Here is a 21,639-nt window from a genome sequence, read left to right as displayed (position 1 = left end):
CAGTTTGGATCCTGATGAGACGCCACGTTTTGTGGCGTCTCATCTGGATCCAAACTGTTTGCAAAGGCCTTCAAAATTTGGTTCCAGCGCTTAAAGGGTTAACTTGTTGTTTATCTGTATATGAGCCTCAGTCTGGGAAAACAGGGCTTAATGCATGTGCATAATGTGTCATCCCAGATGAGCCTGTGAAGTCCGTACAGGCTATTCTAAGACAACACCGCTTTGCAGACTGGATTTTGGTTTAGAAGAGACTTCTTTTAAAAAAAATTTTCCATAAAAGCAAAATGTGTTGTACCTGATTAGCCAGTGCAGACTGCACAGGGAAATATTGGAAATCACTTTACTGAGGGTGCAGAATCAACTGGGTTTTCAGGAATTTACACACAGCTGGGCAGAATGTAAACACACTGTAAAGAACTTTAGTTTTGAAAATATCTCCAGTTGTTGAAACACATTGGAAAATTTCTAATAATTAATAGACAGTTTTTCTTGCAGTTTGTGCTGATTATCTTAAGGTATTAGAATCAATCCTTGTATACGTCTGAAATCGGTGACAAAATTTGACGTTGCATGAAGCATAACCGTGCAGTAGACATGGACTTTTTAAACAAAAACACAGGCTTATTAAATAAAGTCATTATGATGAATTTCAAATAAAGCAGCATAAAAATCAGTTTTTTTATGCACTAGTTGAGATTCTTAAGAAAAATTGTTTTAAAAAGTTATTTGAAAACATTAGAGATGTGTTTGTCAGTAACACAATGCCCCCTACTGCGCTGCTTTGAAGCCATATCTTTGACCTTGAAGGATGACCTTGACCTTTCACCACTCAAAATGTGCAGGTCCATAAGATACACGTGCATGCTAAATATCAAGTTGCTATCTTCAATATTGCAAAAGTTATGGGCAATGTTAAAGTTTTCGGACGGACGAATGGACTGACTGACGGACAGACTGACTGACGGACAGACTGACTGACAAACAGACAGACGGACGGAATGACGGACAATTCATAGACTATATCCCAACCTTCGGGGGCATAAAAAAGTTATGGCGAATGTTAAAGTTTTCGGACAGACAGACGCCATATATTTGACCTTGAAGGATGACCTTGACCTTCATCTTTTACCCCTCAAAATGTTCAGCTCCATGAGATACACATGCATGCCAAATATCAAGTTGCTAATTCTTAAATATTGAAAAAGTTATGGCCAATGTTAAAGTTTTCGGATGGACGGACAGACACCATATATTTGACATTTGACCTTGACCTTCACCTTTCACCACTCAAACTGTGCAGCTCCATGAGATTCACATGCATGCCAAATATCAAAATGCTATGTTCAATATTGAAAAAGTTATGGCCATTAAAGTTTTGGGACGTAGGGACGGACAGACAGACGGACTGACTGACTGACTGACAGACAGTTCAACTGCTATATGCCACCCTACCAGGGGACATAAAAAGCACCACCGGTGTGTTTACATCCATTAACGTTTAATTGGGAACGCCACAAAGTCACGTAATCCTGCACCCTGTTTACGCACATGCATTAAAACATGTTTCCACAAGTGGGGCAGATATGCAGAATTATTGCTTACAAACCAACATCAATCAAATTGTTTGTAACTTGTTTACTTGATCACACTTGAGAGATCTAACCACACACCCCCACCCCCACCTTTAAAACCCTCTTGAATTGTCTGACCCCAATTTCTGAACCATAACAAACTGAAATTATAAAATGTTTGCCTATTTATGGTCATATTCATGCACATCTAAAATTAAATGAATAGCGTTCTATGAAATGAACTGAACCACAACAGACGCCATATAAAATCCAACACATGACTCATTAAACTGCTGTCTTGAAAATTCAAATTATTCATTGTTTGAAATGAGGAAGTAGGAAATATAAATCACTTTAAAGCAATATTTTGCAGTCAAGTTGCCTCAATAAGACATATCACCACACAATTGGTCCTTAGTAACAAAGCGACCAACACTTTTCAAGAAGTTTAATTCCTGGAACCAATCTAGAGTCAGGCTTCAAAAGCAATTTAAAGTAACACATTTATGCTAAAATTTTGAATGTAGTATATAATGATCCACGCTCTTACAAAACTGGGCTTTATGCTTGCCATAAGACTTAAATTTTGTTTATAACAGACTTCCTTGAACAAAAAAATCCAAAAAAGTTTAATGTTTCGTCACTCAAAAATTAGCCTGTGTGGACTGAACAGGCTATTCTGAGACAATATTTGACACACATGCATCAGGCCAGGTTTTGCCAAATAATAGGTCATACTTATTATTTGCAATTGCCTCATACATAGGCAGTCCCCACAGGCTAATCAGGGATGACACTTTCTGCCTAAACTGCATTTGTACAAAGAAGAGACCTTCTTTAATAAACAAGAATATCCGTGAAACTGATGGATGCTCCCCGATGATGCGCTTTGTCAATCTATGTGTTAATAACCACCTAAAACAATCTATTATTAGCCTCAGTGACCTTGACCCCAGTGACTTAACCTCATAAAAAGGTAGAGGTTTATGCAAGGTACCTCACATGCCAAATATGAAAGAGATCGGTAAAGAATTGAAGGTGCTATGAGAAACTGTAACAAAAGTGTGACGGAAGGAACTACAAACTGGCAACTATATGCTCCACCAAAAATATTTCGGGGAGCATAAAAATATCATAAAAGCGGAAAGCTTCGTCCCTGATTAGCCTGTGCTGACCCCCTTTTCACAGAGCATGGCCCATTTGTTTGTATTGACCTTTTGTTCAAATGTATCTTTATCGAAGAATAACCCTTCTTAAAAAGTCACAAGGAACCCTACCAGTGTAATAGTCTTGTTTTCCATCTTCAATAGTTTGTATAAGTAGTAGCAAAAGGTCAAGCACCACCATAAATTCAATTTCAACAAAAGTATGAGGTAATATTATAAAACTCATCAGCAGTTACGAAAGGAAACAAATTTACAATAACATCATAATAGTGAAGTACTTAATCCAGGTGTTTGTTCTTAAGTGTTAAGTGGTTGTGGAGGTCAAATAGGTAGTTGAACTTCTGAACCTTTGATACCGTTAATAAATATCACGTTTCTGTCCACCATCTTACTTACTAGCTGTAATTAATAATCTTAAAAATTTCAGACTCAGCATTTTATATTTATTTTGGGTTTAACCCTTTGCATGCTGGGGAATTTGTCATCTGCTTAAATGTTGTCTGCTGAATTTCTAAAATTAGCATTTTCTTCGATTTTTTTCAAAGAACACTATCAGAATAGCAAACAGTTTGGATCCTGATGAGACACCACGTTCTGTGGCGTGTCATCTGGATCCAAACTGTTTGCAAAGGCCTTCAAAATTTGGTTCCAGCACTGAAAGAGTTAATTCAGGGCTAAGTGACACTTGTCTAGCCTCTATTAGCTGTAAACCTGTTTTAATCTCCCCACCCCCATATTATTTGTATCACTGGTTTCAAGGCAATGACCCTCAGCTTATATTATTGTGTGTAATATAGAGTTTCATGTAACCTCATGCATTATACTGAGCATCCTTGCAGGATGTTACTCGCAGGCTGTTCTGGTTTTATGCTATTTGCAAATAGCCATTTTCGTTGCTTCTGAGAGGGAAATGGTTTAACTCTTTCAGTGCTGGAACCAAATTTTGAAGGCCTTTGCAAACAGTTTGGATCCAGATGAGATGCCACAGAACGTGGCGTCTCATCAGAATCCAAACTGTTTGCTATTCTGATAGTATTGTTTGATTTTTTTTGAAGAAAATGTTTATTTTAGAAATTCAGCAGATGACATTTTAGCAGACAACAAATTTCCCAGCATGCAAAGGGTTTAATACATGTGCGTTAAGTATCAACCCAGATTAGCAGTCCCCACAGGCTAATAACCTATGACATTTCACATTTATGTCTTTTTCTTTGAAGTCGCCCGAGTCTGTTGAAAACAAAAATATAGTTTAGACAAAAGATGTTGTCCCTGATAAGCCTATGCAGACTGCATCAGCTTATGCAGGGCCCTTGCTACACTTTGGGGGATTGGGGCCGGGGCCCTTAGAGGGGGGAATTTCGCTTCGTTTTGGAAGAAAAGGGGAATTTTAGAAGATCTTTTCACCAACCATTAAACACTTAAAATCGCTACATTTGAATGTAATTAACATAAATATAGGTTTAGTAGCACAATACCAGCTTGCATCATCGGTATAAAAGTAACAAAAAATAAAAATAAAAAAAATTGAAGGGGGGGGGGGGGGATTTTTAACTGAGATAGGGGAAAAAAGTATACTTTTTATGGGGGAAGATATCGGCGGTAAAAAGTGCAATCAAGGGCCCTGTTATCTGGGACAACCCTTTAATACTCACATGCAATTAACCTAGTTTTCCAGGAACACGTGTCAAATATGACTAATTTGCGTATAATAATCTGGCAGATGTATGGCTGTGTGAAGAATTTTACATGAACACTGACTTGGTCACAGTGAATTATTAATGTCATACATGGGTAGTGTATATCGATCTTATTTGCTTGCTTATCCCTTCCCTCTCAGAAGCAAAGTGAAAATTGCTTTTGCAACCAGCATTATAACAACCAGAACAGCCTGCAGTAGACTGTTCAAGTTTTATGCTGTTTGCTACTCATCATTAACTTAGGGTTGGAAATGAAGCCTTCAAAATGTAATATACTAAGAAAGGGACTTAAATTGCATGATTCGTTAATAAGGAGGGGTAAAGGGTAAATAAGATACCGGGGGGGGGGGTAGCCTAAGTCCAACTTACCATAGCCTGCTCAATCTTGTTGTCAATGGCGACTGTGCTCGAGCCACTGAAAGTACACAAAATAATAAGCTTTGAGAATGTGAGAAATTTGTTTGTTACCACAGGAAAAATGTTATAAATTCCCATTGTGTTCCTTTGCTTAAAATCATGCAGTCACCTTACTATTACTTTTGGCTTATAGTCTTTGATACCTAATAATGAATTTTTTAGAATATGGACCCGAACAAAGAGTTCAAGCTATTGGTGAGGTAGTTTAAATAATGGTTTGACATCCCCAAAGACAATGTTTATTCCTAATGATATCAATGATGTATGACAAGGCAACAATAAACGCCTGTTGTGATGTTGTTACTGGGATGTTGATGTGATGTTTATTTGGTGCTGATATGATCTTATCGTTTTAACATTGTTGTTGTAATGTTGTTGTTGTCCTCTTGTTGTTGTCATGTTTTTTACACAGTATTTACCTCTTCAGAGACAGTGCCAATGGCGGGTAGTAAGTGTACACGTAATCCATCGCTAAATTATAGATAACAAGTAGAGGGACAAAAATGTCCCAGAATAAATGCCACTAATGACAATAGAACACTGTTTATTGCATATGGCATACGTTTTGAAATAAAGTTACAAAAAGCCCAATTTTCCACAATGGCGGTAAAACACTCTCAATATAAAATATTGTAAAAGCCACACAAGTCAGGTAATCCTGTTCATGGAACAGTTAAACTTAGCACAAAATATGTTCTACTATCTCGTACTATGGTCTTCTTTGATTATTTTAGAACAATATCCAATACACTTGTTATGTCCAATAACATGCACAGTATAAGGCTAACGTTACCACTATTAACAGAATCCACACAAATAGACTTCCATTATATTTCTGTCATCTAGAAACGTCAAGGGCGATATTAGATTGAATGACAACACAAAAACATGCAGACTGTTGCAACTGTATAATTATTTTGCATTATCCAATACAAGACCTTTTTACAGCCAGGCAATTAGTCAGGTTTCATAGAAAAATTCAATATTGTCTACAGATCGAAGATGGACTTTCGCAAAAACATTGCAATTGACTGCAACACTAAGCAGAGTTAATTGAAAGACTACACCAGGTTTTCTAAATTATAAAAAATATTCATAGAACTGCTTTTTTCCAAAGGTCATGTAACTCTTCATATAAGTAAGACAAATGTTTTTTGTTCATTTACTCAATATCAGGTCTATAATTATTAATTTTACTTTATATCATGTTATTAAATATTGGTTTTATAAATGAAAAACTCAGTATTTATTTTTCAGAATGACTCGGCATTTGTTAACCCTTTGCATGCTGGGAAATTTGTCGTCTGCTAAAATGTCGTCTGCTGAATTTCTAAAATTAGCATTTTCTTCGATTTTTTTCAAAGAATACTATCAGAATAGCAAACAGTTTGGATCCTGATGAGACACCACGTTTTGTGGCGTCTCATCTGGATCCAAACTGTTTGCAAAGGCCTTCAAAATTCGGTTCCCGCACTGAAAGGGTTAAATTTTACTCAGTCTAGTTGATCACTCAAAGCAAAAGAACAGTTTTGTATCACCCAGCATTCACAGTCTGTCACAATTCAAGCAAAGCAGTCATGCGTTCTTTTGACAATGTCAAATTGATAATGTTTTCATAGAATTCCATTGGCATAGAACTATTTTGCAGTATCATCATTTTAAACACAAATCTATGTAAAGTATTTTTTGCAAAGTCAACAACCATCTTTCAGCAATTCTTTACCCTCCTCATGCTATCAATTAATTATCACAGGTTCCCATGCAGAGAACATACAATCCACCAAACTTATCCAGTACAGACAAAAACTCAACAATAATGGTGGCATTCACCTCTGGGAACCCAGGAATAATTATGCTACATTGTTCACATCAGCATATTCTGGTCTGAATACCCGCCTTCCAATCAACAAAGAGCTGTTTTAACTGGTAAAAAAGCTTTCCCCATCCACCAATTACCTAATGCAGAAAAGAAATAATCAATAATATTATAAACTTCTGCCTCGCTAACTCGTTTTGAAAAACAGAGAACTTTCAACCGGAATAATCCAGATACGTCCTTTGACGCTTTTCTGCAATTCCGAACTAAACCAGCAGATGTAACAATTTTATAAAATAATTATGCTACATTGTTCACATCAGCATATTCTGGTCTGAATACCCGCCTTCCAATCAACAAAGAGCTGTTTTAACTGGTAAAAAAGCTTTCCCCATCCACCAATTACCTAATGCAGAAAAGAAATAATCAATAATATTATAAACTTCTGCCTCGTTAACTCGTTTTGAAAAACGGAGAACTTTCAACCGGAATAATCCAGATACGTCCTTTGACGCTTTTCTGCAATTCCGAACTAAACCAGCAGATGTAACAATTTTATAAAATAATCTACTGGGAATTCTGGTGTAGACCAATCAATCATTAAAAAATAATTAATTCTATGCTTTATAAAATATGTACATTTTATTTTGCTTCATTGGAGATGGCAAAAAGAAGTCTACTTATTAATTTATGATCATATCAAAGAAACATCAGAACAAAATTATGCATTCCATTGATCAGAGTTTTCTCTTAGCCAGCAATTTTAGGTTTCAATGTTGTTACTTCAGCAGCATAATGCAGAACTTCAGTGAAATAATTAGCACTTTTGCTATGTTATAAAATCAATTATCACATGTGCTCATGCAAGAAAAATACCACGCCCAAACCAACCAATATGGCAACAAATTATCATAAATTTTATCGCTTAACACTGGAAATTATTCATATTCACATATTCACGCCTTAAAGCACCCCTTCCAATCAACAAAAAGAATAAACCTAAATTTCAACTCCACTGTGCCAAACTTCAGTGTCTAATTGTGCCACATAAAGCCACTCCACCCATTCAAACCCCATTTAATGGAAATAAATTCTCATTTCCTGAACCAGTCTCAGACTTACTCTGCTCAGGAGATCATGCAGGTTAAAGACTTCGGCACAGCAGATCATGTCAATCAATACCAATAGATAACATCAAAAACATCTGTGGAAAAACATCCCGAAATAACCCCAAATATATTTTTACGATTTCCAGACACTGAGCGGAAAAAACAGAAATAGAAGAATCTTCCCAAAGGAAAACATCATTGATGCAGTATGTGGTAAGATATAAGAGTTTATCAATCCATCGGAAATTATGAGTACATCCGCTTAGACTCTTTGAAGTCTTTAAATAAAATCTTCACATGGTCGAGAAAGCATCAGTTAACTTTTAAATAGGTCACTTTTATAATGACAACATAACTTGAAGATATGAGCCTTACCTCTGGGAAAATGAGACTTAATGCATGTGGGTAGAGTGTCCTCCAAGATTAGCCTGTGAAATCCACACAGGCTAATCTTGTACAACACTTTCCATCACCTTAACTGGAATTTTGCTTAAAAGAGACTTCTTTGAAACCAAAACAGATGTGTTTGTGAAACACAATGTCCCCCTATATGACGTTTGACCTTGTAGGATGACCTTGACCTTGACCCTTTACCACTCAAAATGTGCAGCTCCATGAGATACACATGCATTTCAAATATAAAATTGCTAGCTTCAATATTGCAGAAGTGACATTACATGAGCAATTTTGACCCATATATTTGACCTTGAAGGATGACCTTGACCTTTCACCACTCAAAATGTGCAGCTCCATGAGATACACATGCATGCCGGATATCAAGTTGCTATCTTCAATATTGCAAAAGTATTCATAAAATTAGCGATTTGGGCCACATATGTTTGACCTCTGACCTTGAAGGATGACCTTGACCTTTCACCACTCAAATTGTGCAGCTCCATGAGATACACATGCATGCCAAATATCAAGTTGCTATCTTGAATATTGAAATACTGCAAAAGTGTACATTAAATGAGCCATTTTGACCCATATATTTGACCTTTGACCTTGAAGGATGACCTTGACCTTGACCTTTCACCACTCAAAATGTGCAGCTCCATGAGATACATATGCATGCCAAATATCAAGTTCCTATCTTTAATATTGCAAAAGTTATTGCAAATGTTAAAGTTGGTGCAAACCAACCAACCAACAGACCAACAGACAGGGCAAAAACAACATGTCCCCCACTACTATAGTGGGGGACATAAAAACCATAAAAGCCAAGTCATGTCCCTGATAAGCCTGTGCAACTGCACAGGCTAATCTAGGACAGGGCTTTACACTCATGCAGTAAGCCCCTTTTTGCGGCTCAATGAATATACTTTGCTTTGAAAAATTATAAACATAAAATTATTGCAGATACATACCTTGATTGCCAGATTCGGAAGCCAGATTTCTTATTATTACACAGGACATATTACAAAAATGTTCTAAAATATATAAAGCCTGCACAAACACAAAAAGACAGGGGCAAACACAAAAGACAGAGGCAAAGATTTCTGAAATACCTTGACCTCAATCTGCGCCGTAATGTTGGTGAATTCATGCACTTCATTACCATTAGAGCACTTCTGTTTGGTAAAGTCATTGTTATTCCACATACAACTTTCCCTTCACAATGATACGAACAAAAATAAAAGTTACTTTTTCTTAATATATATCATAGCTTTCAAACAGACTATTGTACAAAACAATCCAGTTGTATTCACAAAGCCTCAGGTAAGAAGTAAATATTATCTAAAGGAAACCTGCTATGCTACATAACATTATGTATCAAGTTTTGTTAGTTCTGAATAAGAAACTTGGATTCAAAACGATTCAACTTACATTTAAAAAAAGGTTGATTTAGTACAAGGTTGCACTAATTTCGTTTCTGAAATCTCGACGCTGATGTTGTGAGGCATCCACAGTAATAAACTACCTTGTCATATTGCCATGACATGATTCAACATGGTTGAAGACAACTAAATTGTTGTAAACAAAACTCAGTACATGTTTAAACAAAACTCAGTACATGTTGTAAACAAAACTCAGAACATGTTGTAAACAAAACTCAGTACATGTTTAAACAAAACTCAGAACATGTTGTAAACAAAACTCAGTACATGTTGTAAACAAAACTCAGTACATGTTGTAAACAAAACTCAGTACATGTTTAAATCTTCTCCTTACTCATGTCAGTGATTTTTTTTGCCAAAAATGACCGCTGCTTCCCAATCGCAAAAATCTATGTTTTTTCCCAAAACTCTGACAGAAATTTCTCTTATTATTCCAATTAGATTATAATGTTATACAGCAATAATGTCGAAGAACAAATGCCAACCGAGCGTGTCGAGTTGTGGCTGAATGACAACTGAGTTAAGTATTGGTTAGCGAATCTAGCCCAATTTAAACAATTTTACGTTGCTATCCACAAATCCACTAATCTCTTTTTGCGGAGGATACAGGGGATAATCCATGCATCTTAATTGAGCATGCCTGTTTTTACGTTATCGTCCAAGATGGCAGCTACAAAAAGAAATTTCGATCAACAGAGAAAATAACAAATAACAAGACTATTGCCGAGCAAAATGTGTCCCCTACCGGCTCCACCATCGTCAGAATTTTTTTTAATATATATTTGTTGCCATAGCAACCAGAATTCTTGACGTAGGAACAAAATGAAAAGACGTGCATAATCTCCATATTGCCATCTGACCATGTTTCAAGTTTCATGAAAAAATATGAAGAAGTTTTAAAGTTATCGCAGGATCCAGAAAAGTTTGACAGATAGACGCACAGAGCGCAAACCATAAAATACAATTAACTACGGATATCATATGGTTATTAAGGAATAATTTAATGCTTTTGTCAATTGATGATTAAGACTAGGTATGGTTTAATGTGTGTCAAGAGAATCTATTGGAAAACATGGAGTTCCGTCTACTTGCAAAGTGAAAGCATTTAAGACGAGTATCGTCTGAAAATGGAAAGAAACAAACAAATCAGATGCATATGAATTTGTTTTTACTGTATTAAGCTTAATACACTGAAGAGGCTATGTTTAAATGGTGTTTTTAAGAATCCATAGATTATTGCAAGTTGAATATGCATTGTCTTCATTGTAAAAAGAAATTAAAGCATTGCTTTCTTATTTAAAAATGCTGTCAAACAAGCACTTAAAAACAATTTTAATTCTGTCACTTATTGTCATATATAATATTATAATGCTTCATTTTTCCAAATTTCATGGTTAATCACGCTATTGTCCCAATTTCATGGTTTATCATGCTAATTTTCCCAATCCAAAAGGCACAGGCTGTAACATATATAAACAAGAGCACCTCATAACGGGTGCCACGCTCGGCTATGGGTGCAGTTTTGAATAAATTAAAGCTTGTAAGATTTTATTTTTTTTGTCACAGTGACCTTGACCTTTGACCTAGTGACCCCAAAATTGGTGTGGCGTGTAGAACTCATCAAGGTGCATCTACATATGAAGTTTCAAAGTTGAAGGTGGAAGCAATTTGATTTTAGAGCCAATGTTTTAACCTTAACCACATGTTATTAGGTTTAAGCACGACGCGGACGGCGGAGGTTAGACGGCGGATGACACGACGAGCTGGCTATGACAATACCTCGGGTTTTTTCTGAAAACGCCAAGCTAAAAATAAAAAAAAATCATTGCATGTCATTTTGATTGAAGCTATTGTAGGGTCCCCTATGAAGGTCATTTGGATTGAATGGACAAAACATCTGAGACAAAATTTGAACTTGTTGCATTTTAAGAATGGGCAAACCACAACATTCTAATAACATAAGCAATAAATCAAATGGAACAAGAGTTCCGCGGTCGGAGATGACCGCATTGAAGCCGGATTTTTGATTTAAATGACAGGAAAGTACCTTTCGTGTTTTTGTCAATGCAATACTTAAATTACTGAAATATTGTTCAAAGGTCAAAATGAAATGTAAGTACTTTTCAAGGCATGAGCAAACCTTGTGTTATGTTTTCAATGCATGCATATACATGAACAACAATAACATTTAAGGTCACAAATATGAACTTGAATTGACAATTAGGAAAGTTTGATCTCAATTTTTTTATTAGCAAATTAGTAACATATTGTTTGAAGTTTCCATCAATTTCATTATCAAATGTAAGAAAATAAACTTAGATGAAATAATACTATTTATTGTTTTGCTTTCACATACCTACACAGAAATCCAGACAGCCTTATGATCACTCCAAAAGGTTTCTATCACACCAGTTCTAGCAGATAGATTGGACACATAAATATGAGTTTAAGGTTTTCAAGGTCAAGTTTGAAGACTCTATGTCCAAGCATACCAAAGTTATAACAATTTTAACATTTTAACATTTAAGGTCACAGTGACCTTGACCTTCAAATGAATGACATTGAAATGACCAGTGGTCATCTTCTAGTACTGGCCAATCTTTATTTCAAGTTTGAAGACTCTAGGTACAAGCATACCAAAGTTATAACATGAAATAAGAACTTTAACATTTTTACATTCAAGGTCACAGTGACCTTGACCTTCAAATGAATGACCTTAAAATGTCCAGTGGTTACTTACTAGTTCTGGCCAACCTTCATGTCAAGTTTCAAGACTCTAGGTCCAAGCATACCAAAGTTATAACAACTTTAACATTTTTACATTCAAGGTCACAGTGACCTTGACCTTCAAATGAATGCCCTTGAAATGTCCAGTGGTTACTTACTAGTTCTGGCCAACCTTCATGTCAAGTTTCAAGACTCTAGGTCCAAGCATACCAAAGTTATAACAACTTTAACATTTTTATATTGAAGGTCACAGTGACCTTCACCTTCAAATGAATGACCTTGAAATGACCAGTGGTCATCTGTTAATCCTGGCCAACCTTCATGTCAAGTTTGAAGACTCTAGGTCCAAGCATACCAAAGTTATACCATGAAATAAGAACTTTAACATTTTTACATTCAAGGTCACAGTGACCTTGACCTTCAAATGAATGACCTTGAAATGACCAGTGGTTACTAACTAGTTATGGCCAACCTTCATGTCAAGTTTCAAGACTCTAGGTCCAAGCATACCAAAGTTATAACAACTTTAACATTTTTTATATTGAAGGTCACAGTGACCTTGACCTTCAAATGAATGACCTTGAAATGACCAGTGGTCATCTGTTAATCCTGGCCAACCTTCATGTCAAGTTTGAAGACTCTAGGTCCAAGCATACCAAAGTTATACCATGAAATAAGAACTTTAACATTTTCGAGCACGCCGCCACCCCGCCCGCCCGCCCGCCCCCCCGCCCGCCCGACAACATCAATCTATAAGCCGAGATTTTTTCGAAAAAAATCCGGCTAATAAAAGTAATCCCTTAAAAATACATAAGACTTAATACAAACAATAAAACATTTATATACCTCAATATAATTTCATGCCGTCTCAAAAATCATAAGCTCTCGACATCCTAATTCTTCACTAATCCCTGACCCATTGCCGCCCCAAAAAAGCAAGCATGTTTTACAAATCCAGTTTTGATAATCAAAATCTTGTATGTAATGGAAAAAACAAGTATTTTCCTGACATGGTGGAAAAAAGCTATCAGCCTATTGCCCAAAGATTAACCACAACATAAGTAGTAGATTTGCTTCATTATTGCTCAATAATGGTAGTACTGTACTGTAAGATTGATAAAAGGGCAAGTGGAACTCATGAGATGCTTTTATTTACACAGGGGTTAACAGTGTCAATATAATAACAATAGCCAGATAAATGCCATTCAATGACAAACTTACAAATAAGGGAAGTAATCAATACTTAATTTGGACCAGATGGATGTGATATTATTATGCACATGAAGATGACAACAGATGATATTAGGCAAATTATGTGATCACCTTTTAAAAGAGCTCTATGGTGGTGACAAAGGGCTTTTTTTCCTTCATTAGGAAGAGCTTATATAGGCCCTTTCCGCCAAGAGAAAGGCCCCTTTCCCAAAGAGAATTTCTTTAAAATGATGTAATTTTCCCCAAATTACAAGCTAACCTTGGGAATTTTTTCCCCTTTCTCAGTTTTAACAATAATTTATACCCCCAAAATGGGTGGCCAGGTCATTTCCCCAAATCAAAAAAAAAAGCTCTATGACAAGAGAGATGGTGTCATGCTCCTTTAACTACTATAATACCTAAAGTTGATTTTGTACAACATGACCATGACCTTGCATCATAAATTTTTTTAGGGCTAGACATTCTCAAAATAGGCAATGGCTGATTTGTCTGGCTACATAATATGCCTTATAAACAATTTTTCCGTCATACCAACTTAAAGAATATTATTTCAATATTATAACATTTTTGCAATTTACGTTTATAAAAGGTGATATTTTTTTATCAACAATGGGGAATTATATCTAAAAATTACCAATAAAAGGTTTCAAATAAATAAATAATTAAAATTAACAAGACTATTGCCAAGCAATATGTGTACCCTACCGGCTCCACCATTGTCAGATTTTTTTTTTAATTTGTTGCCATAGAAATCAGAATTTTTGACGTAGGAAGAAAATTAAATAACGTGCATAATGTCCATATTTCCATCTATCCATGTTTCAAGTTAAATTAAAAAATATGAAGAACTTTTAAAGTTGTCCCAGGATCCAGAAAAGTGTGCAGGATCCACCATTTTCAGCAGTATATCTAGTCTATTTGTTGCCATAGCAACCAGAATTCTGGATGTAGGAACAAAATGAAATGACATGCATAATCTCCATATTGCCATCTGTCCATTTTTCAAGTTTCATGACAAAAATATGAAGAACTTTTAAAGTTATTGCAGGATCCAGAAAAGTGTGACAGACTGACGGACACACAGAGAGCAAACCATAAGTCCCCTTCGGTGAAACCGGTAGGGGACAAAAAGTATTTAATTAGTATTGAAACAAGAGGGCCTGAAAGGCCCAAAGTCGCTCACCTGAGATAACAAGATATTATTGACCAAGTTTCATGAAGATCGGACAATAAATGTGGCCTCTAGAGTGTTAACAAGGTTTTACTATAGCCATATAAGGAAAAATGCCCCGCCCCCTGGCGACCATGTTTTTCAACCAGCCGACATCATTTTCGAACTCGTCCAAGATATCATTGGGATGAATCTTCTGACCAAGTTTCATGACGATCGGACAATAAATGTGGCCTCTAAAGTGTAAACAAGATTTTGTTAGAGCCATATAAGGAAAAATGCCCCTCCCCTTGGCAGCCATGTATTTCAAGCAAACGTAACCATTTTCGAACTCATCCAAGATATCATTAAAACCAATCTTCTGACCAAATTTCATGGAGATTGGACAATAAATGTGGCCTCTAAAGAGTGAACAAGGCAAATGTTGACGTTGCACAATGGACAACGGACGACAGAAAAAAGGCGATCACATAAGCTCACCATGAGCACGTTGTGCTCAGGTGAGCTAAAAAAATAAACAACACCAATTTCCCAAATTTTGGAATTTAAACAAACAACAACACAATTTTTTCCTTCTTCATAAGGCCAGGGCCAAACAATTCCAAAAATGGTGAAAAATAACCTATGGTTTACATAAATTATTGTCTTGTCTGTAGATGACTTACCAGTTGTTGAGCTCATTAATAAGATATGCTATGTTGCCATTCACATCCAGTTGCATGCAGTTCTCATTCAAGCCACACATTGTGCTACACTTTGTGCTACACTTTGTGCTACACTTTGTCAGTGACTGCTTCTTATCCCTGTCACAAATCAACGTTAACATCCCCAGCAACACATCCATCTTGGATCTGCTGGTCGACATACAGGCAGAGTAATTTTTAATATCACAGAAATAGATTGGGTCAGTCTTAAAGTTGTTCTTGCAGATTTCTTAAACAAACTTATCCAGCTACGAGTAAAGCTACATATTTGATTTCCATCTATTACTGGGCCACACACTTATCTGTCTATGAGCAAAGAATTTTTTTTAATTCCCAACTATCCAACTACTACAGGCACACAATATTCAATAACGTTATAGCCCATAAAAATTCAGAGTCTGGTTACGACTGGGTACGGCCGGATTGTAAAGGCTACACGTTTGTTTTTCATAAATACACAATCGTTCAAAAGCTACTGAAGTAAGCAATTCAGTGACCCAACTTCTTTGAAAGAAAACGTTCAACATCACGTCATATCAACATTTAATACACAACACTTTGAACCGATTTCTCCGAGGTCCATGTCCCAAATAAACAACACAATAAAACATACTGAACATTAGAAGTTTATCGGAGCATAATCTCACCACCTTCAAGCTTTAACAAGCATTTTGCACAAACTACATGCATGACAGTCATGCAGTCGTTTGATTCACTCAGTTGAACTATTAATTAACTTCCCCAAGTGGAAACCAATGCACCGAGCCACTTAACTGCTGCTTTGTAAATAATTGATTGTCTTGCACTTGTAGCATAACTACATTATTCAAGTGACACCAGTAAGCACAATAGTAAAATGCACAGTCACATTCTCTGTAAATCAAGCTATTAGTTTTTCAAACAAGTATACCACCACAAAGGAGTATTTTCCCAACAGAAGCAGCCTTAACTCTACAATCCCGGTCTTTGATCCATGCTTATTCTACTGCCAGTGTTTAATTCAGCATGGACTGTAAACACTCAGTGAACTGTGAACTGTAAACACCCTGCTGTAAACGCTTAGATCAATATTTTTCACCTAACTCATGTACTTTAACTAACAAGTGTATGTGTACGTTAAATAGTCCAGTCGCCTGCCTGTGTCCTTCACCCCCAATATTATTGGATATTACAGCATCCGCTACACCACTGAACATACACACACCTCATGTATGATTTACTATATCTCTATATCCTAGTTAAACCACTACCAATACAGTCAGCGACCTGTCAATAAACTATGAAAAACTCAACAACTATTCACGTTTGATAGCTTCATAAAATTAGGCCATTAACTCTTTGCATGCTGGGAAATTTGTTGTCTGCTAAAATGTTGTCTGCTGAATTTCTACAATAAGCATTTTCTTCGATTTTTTTCCAAAGAATACTATCAGAATAGCAAACAATTTGGATCCTGTGGCATCTCATCTGGATCCAAACTTTTTGCAAAGGCCTTTAAAATTAGGTTCCAGCACTGAAAGAGTTAACCAATACAGTCAGTTACCTGTCAATAAACTATGAAGAACTCAACAACTGTTAATGTCTGACAGCTTCATAAAATTAGGCAGTTAAAAGGTAACCGGTTCCCACTAACATTTGAGTCAGTTGGGTTTATGGAAACAAACAACTTTTTCTTGCACCTTTAGTGGTAACATAACATGTTTACAATAATGCAAATCAAACTAATTAAAAATCTTATGTGCAGCTGAAAATGATTGGTTATTCACAGACATGGATTCATGCAGGTTTTTTTTCCCTTCTTTAACAAGGGTGTCATAAAGGCCCCTTCACCAATAAGAAAAAGGCCCCTTCCCTACAGAAAATGTCTTTAAAATGAAGCAATTTTTTACACAAATTTCCTGCTTACTTTGGGAAATATTTCCCCCTTTCTTGACTGTCTTGATTTTTTTTCCCACCCAAATGGAAGGCCAGGCCCTTTTCCCAAATCAAGAAACAAAATCCTGAATTATGTATGGGTGAGACCAGGGTTCTATATCATGTAAACAATCTATTCAGTAGAGACATAACAAGCCTAAATTTAGGTCTAAGGTCGGGGGGGGGGGTCAATGAAAGTTCAATGACCTTTACAGACCATAAACAAGTCCTCACAGTGCATCATAATTCTCAGGGTATTGTCAAGTAAACTAATGTTGTTTGAATAATTATCATAATTTTTGGATGTTCTACTTTTATGCCAATTTACACACAGAATGTTCAATTACAACAACAACTTTAGGACGAAGGGAGAGTTTAATGGTTTGAAGGCATTTGTATATGGTACAAGTTTTATGATTTTGGAAATACATATAACAACAACAGCAAAGTCAGCAACAATGAATTTTTTTTATTGCTTTTTGCCAGTGCACATGATTGAAAAAAACACAACATTTAAGTTGTGAAACCTGATTTCTTTACTTTGAATATGGAGTACCAGTTTTCTTGTGTGTTACAACCCTCAGGCATTCATAAATTGTTAAAAGATCAAATATGCAGACTGCACAGGCTAATCTGAGACGACACCATACTCACATGCATTAAACCCCATTTTTCCAGAGCAATACTCAGTGTTGTTCAATTTCTTTGAGCCTGTACTCAATGCTGAGAAATGGAACAATGTGTCTAACCCTTTACATGCTGGGAAATTTGTCGTCTGCTTAAATGTTGTCTGCTGAATTTCTAAAATAAGCATTTTCTTACATTTTTTTCAAAGAATACTATCAGAATAGCAAACAGTTTGAATCCTGATGAGACGCCACGTTCTGTGGCGTCTCATCAGGATCCAAACTGTTTGCACAGGCCTTCAAAATTCGGTTCCAGCACTGAAAGAGCTTATCTAGGAGCAATACCTCCAGCATGAACCAGTAGCAATTACCTTGGCATACCTTGATGCCTTGACCTCAACCAAGGGGTCAGGCTGAAAACAGCTGACTGCATGGGGAGCATTTCATGATATAAACTCTCAGAGACAAACAGGAAAACAAGAAAGGTCATTCACCTTCAAACCCCTAAAGTGGGGAGCATTTTATGACATAAACTTTCATTTAAAAACAGTCAAACAGGAAAGGTCATTCAACTTCAAACCGTTAATAACACACATGTTTTTGGCAAACAAATTATTGAAGGCTGATAGTTAATCCCAGGACTATGCTGTTTATACAAGACTAGATGGTATACCCTAGACCAGTTTTCACTGAGCACTTAACCCTTTACGACTTACCAACGGCTCCATTTCCATACTGATGAGCAGCGAACAGCATAAAACCTGAACAGACTGTTCACTCGAGTTACTCGCAGGCTGTTCTGGTATTTTGCTGTTTGCACATAGCCATTTTCATTTTGCTTCTGAGTGGGAAACTATTAAGGAGTCAAAGCCAGATGATCCTCTGATAATTTTAATTGAAATATGACATACATGACAATACATTGTTTCATTCTTAATCATGTAAAACACCTATACAGCAAAGTAAACATTAACAAAATGGACCAGCTGCAAACTACAAACATTTCATTATTTCCAATGCCTCAAGAGTGTGTAGAAACCCATGTACTTTACCTGCTTTTCATGAAGATCAGAATAACCATGATTAGATTATTTGCCACCTGAAGATTTGAACAGCTGATCTAACATGTAAACAAATATCACATAGGCCTCAATAAGGTACAAGTATCAAGCTTCTCTGTACATTCCCTATAATGGACACGGACTGGTCAAAACTGGCCAAGACTGGACACAGGATTAATCCACAGTGACCGCCTCTTGAGACCGGTCAGTTGTAAAAGGTCACCAATAGTGGTAAGTTTGGACATGTGAGTGGTCTGTAGCATGTACAGTCCGCACATGTTTGGGGCAGCTGTGGCCTTGGGGGTTATAACTAGAGCTGCTGTAGGAAATGGTATTATAAATCAAGAAAAACTGCTGAGCTGAGATAACCTGTCCACTATTATAAGAGACCATTGAATGAATTTTTAGTTGAATACAAGCTTTAGACCAGACAGATATCATAATTATAGCAAATTAAGCTGCTGAGCTATGGGGTTCACTATCCACCCCCGGCGAAATGTTGTTCATGATTTCATGAACATTTCAAGCCAATCAAGAACTGTTCATGAACGGTTCTGAAAAAGTTCCTGAGCTTGGTTCATGAACTTTTGGACATGAACTGTTCTTAAGACATGTTCATGAACTGTTTATGAATTATTGTTGAACATTTCAAAGTTCATGAACAGTTCTTCATCTAACCATAAATACTTAGTGATGAACATTTCATGCACAAGTATTTCTAATGACTTTTCTGAGACAGACTTTAAGGATCCATCATGAAAAATTCATGAATTCCTTTGTGTTGGATGTTTCATACATATTTTTGAAAGTAATATTGAAATGTCTAGCATACAAATCTTGTAGATTTGTGAAACCTGTGAAGTTAGTATGAAAATGCATAGTACTTTCACCACTGTAAGTTAGAGTTCTTGACCTGTTCTAGAGAATTTTAAGAACATTTGTACAAGAACTGTTCAAGAACTACCTTCAGGAACACTTCAATAACTTTTTAAGGACCTTTCCTGTTCTTGAATTATTCTTAAACTATTCTTGAACACTTTAAGAACTTTTTTGAACAACATGTTTCCTTCTGATGTTCTTAAATAGGTCTACACAATGTTTTTGAACGTATGATGGACTTTTTAAGAATCCAATATGTTCTTAAAAGGATCTGTCATTGTTCTTGGGAGACTTAAAAGACAAGTTTAAGAACGTTTTAAGGACATCTTATTTCAAGAACAGTTTAAGATGATATCAAGAACTCAATGTACATTGCATTGCTGTTTTTACAAAGAAAGAATATTGTGTGCACAGGAAGTTGAAACGGAAGGCACATGGTTTATGTTATATTTGAAAATGTAAGTCTTTAATAAATTACCGGCTGAACTGATCAGCCATTGGTTCCATTTCAAGTTCTTTGGCACTGTAAGTGTAACCATTTCAGGGAAACCATTGATTAGTAAATGATTCTTGAACTGAAAATGAGACTATTCATAATCAATACATGAATTATTCATGAACATATAGTGCAAAGTTGTATTATGAAATTTAAAGAGTATTATTAAACCACTTGTATCTCAGTTATTAGTGTTATATTTAAATTATTGTTATATGTTGCTATCAATATGTTAAGTGCTAATACAAGACTTGTTTCTTCTTACCCTGACCTGTTTGTTGAGCTTTAGTAACACTTATGATAACCTTTGCAAAATTGACAAATTCTTGTTCATGAATAGTTCATGAACACTTCATGCCACCTCAGTTCATGAACTCTTGAAGAAATATGGTTCATGAACTATTCACTTACAGTTCGTGAACAGAAAATGAGCCATTGAAAAATAGAAGGGAAATGTTCATGAACTGTTCGTGAACAGCAAAACCCTGAAGAATTTTTCAAGAATTGTGTTGTTCATGAACTGTTCAAGAACACTTCATGCCATTGATGTTCATGAATAGTTCATGAACATTTCATGCCATAATGGTTCAAGAATAGTTCATGAACACTTCATGCCACACGGGTTCAAGAATAGTTCATGAACACTTCATGCAATAAGGGTTCAAGAATAGTTCATGAACACTTCATGCAATTAGGTTTCAAGAATATTTCATGAACACTTCATGCCATTAGTGTTCATGAACAGTTCATGAACTAAAATTTCTAGAAATTTTCACAGACATGGCTCATTTTCTGTTCAAGAACTATTCGTGAACAGTTCATGAACTCAGTTCACGAACAGTTCATGAACTGTTCACGAAAAATTCGTAAACTGCAGAACAACATTTCGCAGGGGAAGAAAAAGGTAGACAACTAAACAAAATATTATTTTTGGTTCAGAGGACTCAAAGGAAGTGTTTAACCTGGTTTTATGCTGTTTGCACATAGCCATTTTTTTTTTGCCTCTGAGTGGGAAAGGGTTAACTCTCTCAGTGCGGGAACCAAATTTTGAAGGCCTTTGCAAACAGTTTGGATCCAGATGAGACGCCACAGAACGTGGCGTCTCATCAGGATCCAAACTGTTTGCTATTCTGATAGTATTCTTTGAACAAAATCAAAGAGAATGCTTATTTTAGAAATTCAGCAGACCACATTTTAGCAGACGACAAATTTCCCAGCATGCAAAGGGTTAATAT

General features: G+C 36.1%; 1 protein-coding gene and 1 long non-coding RNA gene across 6 annotated transcripts in view; both read right to left on the bottom strand.

Moving 5' to 3' along the window:
• The window catches only part of LOC127833606 (TSC22 domain family protein 3-like), a 124,696-nt gene that overhangs the window by 12,000 nt on the left and 91,057 nt on the right, over positions 1 to 21,639 (bottom strand). For 4 of the 5 annotated variants that reach the window (XR_008027502.1, XM_052358962.1, XM_052358964.1 and 1 more), the window contains one exon: positions 4,804 to 4,849. Coding sequence is in view for 4 of the 5 variants with exons in the window: in XM_052358962.1 (XP_052214922.1) it covers positions 4,804 to 4,849 (46 nt within the window). In the remaining variant the exon portion in view is untranslated. Of the gene's footprint in view, positions 1 to 4,803; positions 4,850 to 15,389; positions 16,496 to 21,639 lie in introns of those variants that run through there. The other variant, XM_052358965.1, reaches the window with a different exon arrangement.
• On the bottom strand, positions 11,844 to 13,038 carry LOC127833620 (uncharacterized). The gene is made up of 2 exons (XR_008027504.1): positions 12,460 to 13,038; positions 11,844 to 12,314 (listed from the first exon to the last, which is right to left on the bottom strand). It is a non-coding gene; the product is annotated as an uncharacterized LOC127833620 (long non-coding RNA).

The sequence above is a fragment of the Dreissena polymorpha genome, chromosome 6, assembly GCF_020536995.1.
Source record: "Dreissena polymorpha isolate Duluth1 chromosome 6, UMN_Dpol_1.0, whole genome shotgun sequence".
Taxonomy (NCBI): Eukaryota; Metazoa; Mollusca; class Bivalvia; order Myida; family Dreissenidae; genus Dreissena; species Dreissena polymorpha.
Note: the sequence above shows the minus strand (reverse complement) of the source record. Positions and strands in the feature narration are given on the sequence as shown.